Source organism: Anomaloglossus baeobatrachus, chromosome 2 (genome assembly GCF_048569485.1).
Source record: "Anomaloglossus baeobatrachus isolate aAnoBae1 chromosome 2, aAnoBae1.hap1, whole genome shotgun sequence".
In the NCBI taxonomy this organism is placed as follows: Eukaryota; Metazoa; Chordata; class Amphibia; order Anura; family Aromobatidae; genus Anomaloglossus; species Anomaloglossus baeobatrachus.
In genome coordinates, this window is record NC_134354.1 from 11,154,208 (window position 1) to 11,166,269 (window position 12,062).

General features: G+C 47.0%; 1 protein-coding gene across 1 annotated transcript in view; it reads right to left on the reverse strand.

Annotated features, from left to right (window-relative positions):
• Positions 1 to 2,125: 2,125 nt before the first annotated feature.
• BOC (BOC cell adhesion associated, oncogene regulated) overlaps positions 2,126 to 12,062 on the reverse strand; it is a 93,830-nt gene continuing 83,893 nt past the window's right edge. The window contains exons 9-19 of the mRNA XM_075334871.1: positions 11,729 to 11,891; positions 11,533 to 11,643; positions 11,242 to 11,448; positions 8,367 to 8,548; positions 8,157 to 8,262; positions 7,835 to 7,957; positions 7,437 to 7,649; positions 3,233 to 3,441; positions 3,057 to 3,124; positions 2,758 to 2,933; positions 2,126 to 2,655 (exon numbers count right to left, since the gene is read on the reverse strand). Coding sequence (XP_075190986.1) covers positions 2,510 to 2,655; positions 2,758 to 2,933; positions 3,057 to 3,124; positions 3,233 to 3,441; positions 7,437 to 7,649; positions 7,835 to 7,957; positions 8,157 to 8,262; positions 8,367 to 8,548; positions 11,242 to 11,448; positions 11,533 to 11,643; positions 11,729 to 11,891 — 1,704 coding nt within the window. The 3' untranslated portion in view covers positions 2,126 to 2,509. The remainder of the gene's footprint in view (positions 2,656 to 2,757; positions 2,934 to 3,056; positions 3,125 to 3,232; positions 3,442 to 7,436; positions 7,650 to 7,834; positions 7,958 to 8,156; positions 8,263 to 8,366; positions 8,549 to 11,241; positions 11,449 to 11,532; positions 11,644 to 11,728; positions 11,892 to 12,062) is intronic.

A 12,062-nucleotide genomic window follows, 5' to 3' on the forward strand; every position in this document is an offset into this window, starting at 1 on the left:
TTCTGAATTTAAATAGCTTTTTATTTCAGTGAATGTGACCTAATGCTGCAATTTCCACAAATCAGCATTTTCAGTTATTTAAAACATAAAATGTTTAGAAACTCTCCTGTGCCTAATAATTTGTAACAGGAAGATCATACTGTTATCATTGGGAGGTTTCTACAATAAAATTTGATGTATACTCTAACGGATGATGACGACTTATTAGACTGACTGTCATTTGCACCAACCCTTTAAGAAAATCAGAGAAAAATATAATTTGCATAATAATTTGGAACATGGTGTACTGATGATGGTTCTGTATTTATGTTCTGATGTTTGTTTAGTGCTGTATTCATGTACTGATGATGGTTCTGGTATTGTATTTATGTACTCATGATGGTTCTAGTGCAGTATTAATGTACTGATGATGGTTCTGGTGCTGTATTTATGTATTGTTTGTTGTTTTGGGGATGTATTCATACACTGCTGATGGTTCTAGTATTCATGTTGTGATGGTGGTTCTGATGTAGTATTTATGTACTGATGATGGATCCAGTGCTGTATTCATGTACTGATGATGGTTCAAGTGCTGTATTTATGTACCAATGGTCATTCCTGTATTCATGTATTGATGAGGATTCGGTATTTTTATTCATGTACTGATGATTGTTCTGGTATTGTATTCATGGACTGATGATGGTTCTAGTGCTCTATTCGTGTACCGATGATAATTCTGGTGTTGTATTCATAGACTGGTGATTGTTCTAGTGCTGTATTAATTGATGGTGATTCTGGTGCTCTATTTATTTATTTATGATGGTTCTAGTGTTGTATTCTTGTACAGATGATGAGTCTGGTGTTGTATTTATGCACTGATTATAGTTCTGGTGCTGTATTCATGTACTGATGATGGTTCTGGTGGTGTATTAATTTACTGATGTTTGTTTTTGTAATGTATTCATGGACTGATGATTACATTAGTGCTGTTTTCATAAACTGATGTTTTTTCTGGTGTTGTATTCATGTACTGATGATGGTTCTGGTGCTGTATTCCTGTTCTGATGAAGGCCCTGGTGTTGCATTCATGTACTGATGATTGGTCTGTTCTATTTATGTACTGATGATGGTTCTAGTGCTGTATTCATGTACTGATGATGGTTCTGGTGCTGTAGTCATGTACTGATGATCGTTTTCGTATTGTACTCATGGCCTGAAGATAGTTCTGGTGCTGTATTCTTGTACTGATGGGATTCTGGAGCTGTATTCATGTACTGATGATGGTTCTAGTTCTGTATTAATATACTGATGGTGGTTCTGGTGCTGTATTGATGTAACAATGACTTCTTTATATTCATGTACTGATCATGGTTGTAGTGCTGTATTCATGTACTAATGGTGAATCTTGTGGTGTATTAATTTACTGATTGTGGTTGTGGTGCTGTATTCGTGTGCTGCTGATGATTTTAGTGCTGTATTCATTTCCTCATGGTTGTTCTGGTGATATATTCATGTAGTGATAATGGTTCTGGTTTTGTATTGTGTACGGATAGTGTTTCTGGTGTTGTATTCATATACTGAATGATTGCGGCTCTTTATTCATGTATTTATGGTGGTTTTAGTGCTATATTCATCTATTAATGATGATTCTGGTATTTTATTCATGTACTGATGATGGTTTTAGTGCTGCAGGGCGCTGAAGGGAAGAGACTCATTACAGGGACAGCCAGATACTCGATGGCCCCAGTGAGGATCCTGCCCTGTCCAGTTTCACTATATTTATTGGTTTGGCCTCTTGGGCAGATTCTGACAGCATGACCTGGAGCGCCCCCTCCTGGCCATGACGGGGACTGCAGAACAGAACATTAATATTTCCTAGTATTTCTCCAGCAATGATGATCCAACGCCCAGATTTTATAATACAGATTTATTTCCATTTCTTACATTTATACTGAAAGCAGCCAAATGTCTCATACTGCATGAAGGCGGGTATACATAATGCGTCGGTGCCTCCGTCAGCCGGAGGCGCTATGTGATCCTGTGCCTCGCGTCTCACCGGCTGACGTGCTAGCGCAAGCTATACATTAGTAGGTCTCGTCGGCTCCTCGTCTACCGTTCTGTGGGGTGTGGGATACGGCGGTCGTGGAATTCTGACCGTACAAATCTTTCCTTATAAAGAAAATAAATCTATGTACATGAGCATAAATATATAAATATCTATAGTATAAAAATAAACTCCATTTATTTCTCTGCTGCGCAGGGGATGAATGAGCCGGAAGACGTCACATTACCGAGAACGGTGGCCACACTGTCACATGGGGCCCCTGAGGACGTCCATAAGGGCCCCAGATCCGTCTACAGCTCCATACTGGTCCAGGGTTTGCAAGGCATTGTGGGAGATGTAGTGTTTACACCTAGCAAAGCATCATGGGAGCTGACAAACATGGCGGCACCCTGGTGGAGGGCACGTTCTCAGTAGGATTGGGCATTTTGGCTCCACCATCCCCTTTATAGTCCATGATACAGTCCATTAAGTGGCCAGTCCTTGATACGTGTGCCGGCCGGGTTGGTCTTCTGTCTCGCTGGCCTGTACTGGGTTACAATGGGGGTCCGTGAGGGAATTCGGTGTCTCTAAAGTCTCCGCCATCTCTGCCGGGGGCATGAAGTACGAGCAGTCTGCCATAAAGAGGACAAAAGTCAACATCAGACAGGTGTAAGCTATTGCTCCCTGTTATCAGCTCCACATAGTTTACATCTCATATCATATGTATCATTTACCTTGGCATATGGGGGGCTCGGTGGGCACGGACAGGATGGGAAATGTCTGGCAGGGGTCTGGTATTCGGGGTGACGCTTGGTCCTCGGGTGGGGGGATCTCTCCATATGGGTGGGCTCTGTCCTGGTCGCACAAGTTGCACATTACAGTCACATCGCTGCTCTGCCGCTCATAAAACCTAGAGAGGATACCAGAACGTTATATCACAAAGCCCCCCGAAGAGGAGACAGAGGACCCCCAATATCAGACCCCTATGTGATGTACTGAGATCACAGCTCTGACTATGGTCGTATGCACTCACTCTGGAGGGTGGAGGTCCGCAGTCTCCGAGGGTCTCGAGTTGTTCTCTAGCAGCGTACAGGCCTCGTCCTGGTTATATAAGACATGATAAAATATATTCAGCAATTACAGGGTCTGCAGGACCCTCCTGTTATAGTCCGCCCTGGGGGGGTGTAGCTGGGGGGCGCCATCGCTCACCTTGTGCAGCGGCTCGGAGCTGTAGTCTCTCTGCTTGCCTCCGGCATACACCAGTTTAGCTGGAGGGCAGTTTCCATTCATCACAGACCCGTTGGAGTAAGGGATGGTGCTGATGGCCGGGGCCCCTCGGAGCGGCACCATCGTGTACTGGCAGGAGGAGGACGGGTTCAGGAGGCCTGTGCTGGGAAATGTCACGTCTGTGGTTTGCTCTACAAAGGGAAAAAAAACATGGAGGTGAAAAAAAAAAGTGATAAACTCTAGAACGTTCATCTGCCCCCAACATGATCTAGAAAAATTATATCCACACCGCATGCGCCAAAACATTCCTATCCATCCAACATGATCCGGAATGTTCCTATCCACCCAACATGATCCACAACATTCCTATCCACCCAACATGATCCAGAACGTTCCTATCCAACCAACATGATCCAGAACGTTCCTATCCACCCAACATGATCCAGAACGTTCCTATCCAACCAACATGATCCAGAACGTTCCTATCCAACCAACATGATCCAGAACGTTCCTATCCACTCAACATGATCCACAACATTCCTATCCATCCAACATGATCCAGAACGTTCCTATCCATCCAGCATGATCCAGAACGTTCCTATCCATCCAACATGATCCAGAACGTTCCTATCCATCCAGCATGATCCACAACATTCCTATCCACCCAACATGATCCAGAACGTTCCTATCCATCCAACATGATCCAGAACGTTCCTATCCATCCAGCATGATCCAGAACATTCCTATCCACCCAACATGATCCGGAATGTTCCTATCCACCCAACTTGATCCACAACATTCCTATCCATCCAACATGATCCAGAACGTTCCTATCCATCCAGCATGATCCAGAACGTTCCTATCCATCCAACATGATCCAGAACGTTCCTATCCATCCAGCATGATCCAGAACGTTCCTATCCATCCAACATGATCCAGAACATTCCTATCCACCCAACATGATCCAGAACGTTCCTATCCACCCAACATGATCCGGAACGTTCCTATCCACCCAACATGATCCAGAACATTCCTATCCACCCAACATGATCCGGAACGTTCCTATCCACCCAACATGATTCAGAACGTTCCTATCCATCCAACATGATCCAGAACGTTCCTATCCACTCAACATGATCCACAACATTCCTATCCACCCAACATGATCCAGAACATTCCTATCCATCCAACATGATCCAGAACGTTCCTATCCACTCAACATGATCCACAACATTCCTATCCATCCAACATGATCCAGAACGTTCCTATCCATCCAGCATGATCCAGAACGTTCCTATCCATCCAACATGATACAGAACGTTCCTATCCATCCAGCATGATCCAGAACATTCCTATCCACCCAACATGATCCGGAATGTTCCTATCCACCCAACATGATCCACAACATTCCTATCCACCCAACATGATCCAGAACGTTCCTATCCACCCAACATGATCCGGAATGTTCCTATCCACCCAACATGATCCACAACATTCCTATCCACCCAACATGATCCAGAACGTTCCTATCCACCCAACATGATCCAGAACGTTCCTATCCATCCAGCATGATCCAGAACGTTCCTATCCATCCAACATGATCCAGAACGTTTCTATCCATCCAGCATGATCCAGAACATTCCTATCCACCCAACATGATCCGGAATGTTCCTATCCACCCAACATGATCCACAACATTCCTATCCATCCAACATGATCCAGAACGTTCCTATCCATCCAGCATGATCCAGAACGTTCCTATCCATCCAACATGATCCAGAACGTTCCTATCCATCCAGCATGATCCAGAACATTCCTATCCACCCAACATGATCCAGAACATTCCTATCCACCCAACATGATCCGGAACGTTCCTATCCACCCAACATGATCCAGAACGTTCCTATCCACCCAACATGATCCAGAACGTTCCTATCCACCCAACATGATCCGGAACATTCCTATCCACCCAACATGATTCGAAATGTTCCTATCCATCAAACATGATCAGGAACGTCCTAGCCACCCAACATGATTTGGAATGTTCCTATCCATCCAGCATGATCCGGAACATTCCTATCCACCCAGAATGATCCAGAACATTCCTATCCACCCAGAATGATCCAGAACATTTCTATCCACCCAACATGATCCGGAACATTCCTATCCACCCAACATGATCCAGAATGTTCCTATCCACCCAACATGATCCAGAACGTTCCTATCCACCCAACATGATCCAGAACATTTTTATCCACCCAACATGATCCAGAACGTTCCTATCCACCCAACATGATCCAGAATGTTCCTATCCACCCAACATGATCCAGAATGTTCCTATCCACCCAACATGATCCAGAATGTTCCTATCCACCCAACATGATCCGGAATGTTCCTATCCACGTAACATGATCCAGAATATTCCTATCCACTCAACATGATTCAGCACATTGCTATCCACCCAACATGATCTGGAACGTTCCTATCCACCCAACATGATCCGGAATGTTCCTATCCACGTAACATGATCTAGAATATTCCTATCCACCCAACATGATTCAGCACATTGCTATCCACCCAACATGATCTGGAACGTTCCTATTCATTCAACACGCTCCGGAATGTTCCTATCCACTGAACATGATCCAGAACATTCCTATCCACCCAGAATGATCCAGAACATTCCTATCCACCCAACATGATCCAGAACATTCCTATCCACCCAACATGATCCAGAACATTCCTATCCACCCAACATGATCCAGAACGTTCCTATCCACCCAACATGATCCGGAACGTTCCTATCCACCCAACATGATTCGGAACGTTCCTATCCATCAAACATGATCCGGAACGTTCCTAGCCACCCAACATGATCCAGAACGTTCCTATCCACCCAACATGATCCAGAACGTTCCTATCCACCCAACATGATCCAGAACGTTCTTATCCACCCAACATGATCCAGAATGTTCCTATCCACCCATCATGATCCAGAACGTTCCTATCCACCCAACATGATCCAGAACGTTCCTATCCACCCAACATGATCCAGAACGTTCCTATCCACCCAACATGATCCAGAACGTTCCTATCCACCCAACATGATCCAGAATGTTCCTATCCACCCAACATGATCCAGAATGTTCCTATCCACGTAACATGATCCAGAATGTTCCTATCCACCCAACATGATCCAGAATGTTCCGATCCACCAAACATGATCCAGAATGTTCCTATCCACCCAACATGACCCGGAATGTTCCTATCCACGTAACATGATCAAGAATATTCCTATCCACCCAACATGATCCGGAATGTTCCTATCCACGTAACCGGATCTAGAATATTCCTATCCACCCAACATGATTCAGCACATTGCTATCCACCCAACATGATCTGGAACGTTCCTATTCATTCAACACGCTCCGGAATGTTCCTATCCACCCAACATGATCCAGAACATTCCTATCCACCCAACATGATCCAGAATATTCCTATCCACCCAACATGATCCAGAACATTTCTATCCACCCAACATGATCCAGAACGTTCCTATCCACCCATGATCCAGAACGTTCTTATCACCCATGATCCAGAACGTTCCTATCCACCCAACATGATCCAGAACGTTCCTATCCACCCAACATGATCCAGAACGTTCCTATTCACCCAACATGATCCAGAACGTTCCTATCCACCCAACAAGCTCCAGAACACTCCTATCCACCCAACACGATCCAGCCCATTTCTATCCACCCAACACGATCCAGAACATTTCTATCCACCCAACATTCTCTAAAATGTTCATATTCACCAAACATCCTTCTGAAAAATTGTATCAATTATATATGCCTCAACATATTCATATGTCTATAAACTATTTCATTGATATCAATCCGGTGTACTCTAGAATGATCATATCTACATGATTCTCCTCAACATTCATAAAGGAAATCAGAATCCAGAGCCTTCATATCTATTCGCAATGCTCCAGAATTCAACTTTTTACAACAGCTGAAGACCAATTTGAGGATCAGGGCTCTAGAAAGTTCATATCCATGTACTCCGCGTGCTCTGGAGCGCTCATATCCAGGTGTTCCACAACTTCCATATCCATAAAATCATTGGTGGATACAACATTTTAGGAATGTAACGTTTCGGATGTGACCCTGCAGACACTTACTTTGTTTGGACAGCGCCCTCCACAGGCAGATCGGGGTGAAAGCGACGATGAGAAGAACAATAGAGCCCAGTACTACACCCACTATCAGATACGGCAAGTCACTGGATCTTGCTACCGTGGCGGTTCCTAGAGGCCCATTTCTGTTGGGTGGCGGCTGCGGTGACGGCACGGCGGGCAGCGGTGGGCGACCGCCTTGAGTAGAAGACTTACGAGCTGCAAGTAAAGAAAAGCAGAAAATGACGACCATCTCTCAGGTACCACGGCCATCAAAAGGATGGATCCACAAGTGGTGCCCTCCATTACGTATCCGTCCAGATATTGGTTGGGAGCCGTATTTTCTGGCCTTTTGGTAGGAGCCAGTTATGTTGGTGAGGCTCTATACCCGACACCATAATTACCTTTGGTTTCGCAGATCATGACGTTACTGAACTCGCTCTCGCCGCCCTTGTTATAACACTGCATCTTGATATCGTAGGAGGTTTCGGGCTGAAGATCGGTGATTGAATGCCAGTATCGGTCACCTGGGGTGAGGGGGTGACAAACATGAGCGAACATATACACATAGATGTAAGAGAAGCATATTCATGAACTGTAAAACCACAGGAGCAAGAAAACTGCTCCCCTAGTGGAGAAGCCAATACTAGCATTATGGTATTATATACAGTGATCCCGCCATGGATATGGCATTACATGATGGCAGCGGAGGACACCACCACTCACCTTCCACCATGTCCTTCTTGTAGTCGCTGTCGTTGTCGCTGTCCGTGGGGCGATAGTAAATGTAGAAGCCGTGGATGGGGGTGTTGTTGTTACTTGCCGGGAAGTACTACAGATGGAAGTAAGAATGGACTATGACTACACAGAGTTCTGTTTATATGACCACTAGGGGGCAGAACGTGTGTGCACCCCACCCTCCATCAGGAGACTTACCACCCATTTCAGCATAATGGTGGTCTCGTTGACGGCTTCGGTGAAGGTGATATAGGGGCCGGTGACCGGACGCTCGTAGTTGCGGTTGCTGTACCCCGACACCATGTAGGGCCTGGACGGCACGCTGGACTGACTTTCTCCTAAGATATTCAGTGCTCTCACCCTGAATCTGTAGCCGGTTCCTGAAGAAGGAAAGTGATAAAGACGATTGGACACATGGCAGCTCCATCATGTAATAAGGTCAATGGATGACGACCACAAGGTCAAAAATCAGAAATCTCCTGCTCATATCCATGGGACAGAATAGAAATGAGGGAATAATATCGCAGGACCCTGGTCTAGCGGGAACGTCAGGAGTGTGTGGCCACCAGATGGGAGACATGGAGACCTCTCGGTGTGACGTCATCGATGAGGCTGTGACACATGCATGATGTCGTATCGGGCTTATAATCAGAAGAGACGCCGGTGATGCCAGATGGTAGGGGGAGGCCTGCAGGGCTCGTGTCCGGTGGCCAAGGATCGCTGATGTCGCCGCTAGACCACACTCATCTTTAATCAATATAATCGTGACCGAAGGAGTTCAGTCCATCGGGAGAACATTCATGAGACTGATCTGTCTGACTAATGGCTTCTTGGAACTGATAATCTGATTTTAGGGAAATTGCAATTTTGCTTTTTTACTACATGATTTAGCGTTGTTACCCTCTAAGCCAGGGGTGGGGGACCTCCGGCCCATGACCTTTTCTGCGGCCCCTGGGTACATTCCAGCGACCGCAGTGCTCGAGCAGCAGCTGTGTCTTGCTGGTTGCTGGCCCTTTAAACCCAGTCAGGATTATATCCTCACACTGGCCAGTGCCAGTGTGAGGACATACATTGTGGGCGGAGTAAGCTCACAATGCGCTCTCGTCCCACAGAAGAGGAGGGGCTGCCCCAGTGTCCTCCGGGTTTGTTTGTGTTTCCATGCCTGTCTGAGACCCTCTGGCATCCCCACGGCTGCCATGTCCCTGCAGCCTCCCCAGGGCTGCCTGTGCCCCTCCGGCGTCCCTATGTCTACCTGTGCCCCTCTGGCCTCCCCAGGGCTGCCTGTGCACCCCTGATAGGTCTGTACCTACAGAGATGTCTGTACATTCCTCCCGATCCTCCCCAATGATGTATAGTCCCTCCCAGCCTTCCCTAGTGATGTATAGTCCTCCCAGCCCTCCCCAGTGATGTATAGTCCTCCCAGCCCTCCCCGGTGATGTATAGTCCTCCCAGCCCTCCCTAGTGATATATAGTAGTCACAGCCCTCCCCAGTGATGTATAGTTCTCCCAGCCCTCCCCAGTGATGTATAGTCCTCCCAGCCCTCCCCAGTGATGTATAGTCCTCCCAGCCCTCCCCAGTGATGTATAGTAGTCACAGCCCTTGCTAGTGATGTATAGTCCTCCCAGCCCTCCCCAGTGATGTATAGTAGTCACAGCCCTTGCTAGTGATGTATAGTCCTTCCAGCCCTCCCCAGTGATGTATAGTCCTCCCAGCCCTCCCCAGTGATATTTAGTAGTCACAGCCCTCCCCAGTGATGTATAGTCCTCCCAGCCCTCCCTAGTGATATATAGTAGTCACAGCCCTCCCCAGTGATGTATAGTTCTCCCAGCCCTCCCCAGTGATGTATAGTCCTCCCAGCCCTCCCCAGTGATGTATAGTTCTCCCAGCCCTCCCCAGTGATGTATAGTCCTCCCAGCCCTCCCCAGTGATGTATAGTCCTCCCAGCCATCCCCAGTGATGTATAGTCGTCCCAGCCCTCCCTAGTGATATATAGTAGTCACAGTCCTCCCCAGTGATGTATAGTCCTCCCAGCCCTCCCCAGTGATGTATAGTCCTCCCAGCCCTCCCCATTGATGTATAGTCCTCCCAGCCCTCCCCAGTGATATATAGTAGTCAAGGCCTCCCCAGTGATGTATAGTTCTCCCATCCCTCCCCAGTGATGTATAGTCCTCCCAGCCCTCCCCAGTGATGTATAGTCCTCCCAGCCCTCCCCAGTGATATATAGTAGTCACAGCCCTCCCCAGTGATGTATAGTTTTCCCATCCCTCCCCAGCGATATATAGTAGTCACAGTCCTCCCCAGTGATGTATAGTCCTCCCAGCCCTCCCCAGTGATGTATAGTCCTCCCATCCCTCCCCAGTGATGTATAGTCCTCCCAGCCCTCCCCAGTGATGTATAGTCCTCCCAGCCCTCCCCAGTGATGTATAGTAGTCACAGTCCTCCCCAGTGATATATAGTAGTCACAGCCCTCCCCAGTGATGTATAGTCCTTCCAGCCCTCCTCAGTGATGTATATTTCTCCCAGCCCTCCAATGTGATGTATATTCCTCCCAGCCCTTCCATGTATGCCCCAGCATCTCCTATGATCTATATGCCCTCAGCGTCTCCTGTGATGTATATGCGTCTCCTGTGAGGTGTATGCCGCCAGCATTACCTGTGATGTGTATGCCCTCATTGTCATCTGTGATTGATATGCCCCCAGCCTTTCCTGTGATTTATATTCCCCCAATGTCTCCTGTGATGTATATACCCCCAATGTCTCCTGTGATGTATATACCCTCAGCGTCTCCTATGCGATGTATATACAGCAGTACCAACCAACACAAACTTGAAAAAGCAACAAGATCAATATCGCCTAATATGACAGCAGCACCAAAGAGAAGAGTCTCCAGCTGCCACAGTGAGTTAATGGTTTGACCAAATATAGATGGATAATTTTCAAGTGGATAATTTTGTGCGACCCCCGAATGATGTCCCCCGGCAGAAAAAACGTTCCTCAACCCTTATATAAGCCTTTACGGTTTTATTACTTGCTCCACAGATGTGGATGGCATTCGCCCGTTTGCTCTCTTACCTTTCTCTAGCTCCGATATCTCCACGGAGAGCCGGGATGGCGGGATGTCACTGGTGGCCAGGATCCAGTCTCCAGGCTGCTTCAGCTTCTTGTACTCTACCCGGAAAGACTGGATGGGGAATCCACCATTACCTCTCGGGATCCAAGTCACAAACACAGACGTCTCTGAAGCCATGGAGATGGTGGGTCGGTCCGGAGCCTCAGGAGCTGTAATCAGAATGCAGAGTGCTACATTGTTGCACACTGGATTCTTCTCGATCCAGACTTATCGTCATTTATCAGTTTACTTACGGGACAGACGGTTGTTGTCGGACTGGATACTGCTGACTGTGCTCGTCCCGGGATCATCCTTTTGGATTTGAACCTCTTTACTGGCGATTATGTCGGGTTTTGGACGTCGTCCTACAAGGAAGAAGAAAAATCGATTATTTCATGTTCACAGTTGTGCTAAAAATTAGGGATTAAGCTCTAAAATTAGGGAATTCACCTGTTCGGAAGGTCATCATGGCCGTCTGTCCTTCTCCAGCACAGTTATATGCCGCCATCTCCACTTCGTATAAGCTGCCAGGGTCCAGTTTGGCGAGTATTTGTCGATGCTGCGTTGCAGGAACACGGGACACCGTCCAATCATCTGTGGCGTTGACCACCTGCTGCAAAATATTGAAACGTCAGATGGAAAATAAGAAGATATGATCGGCTCTGGTGACCCCAAACATACAACTGAGCAATCTCAGGGACCGGGCAGAGTGCATGAGTCTACCACATAGGTAGGGATGGAGCTGTGCCAGGTTCATCTGCTCCATTGTTTTGCTAATCAGTGG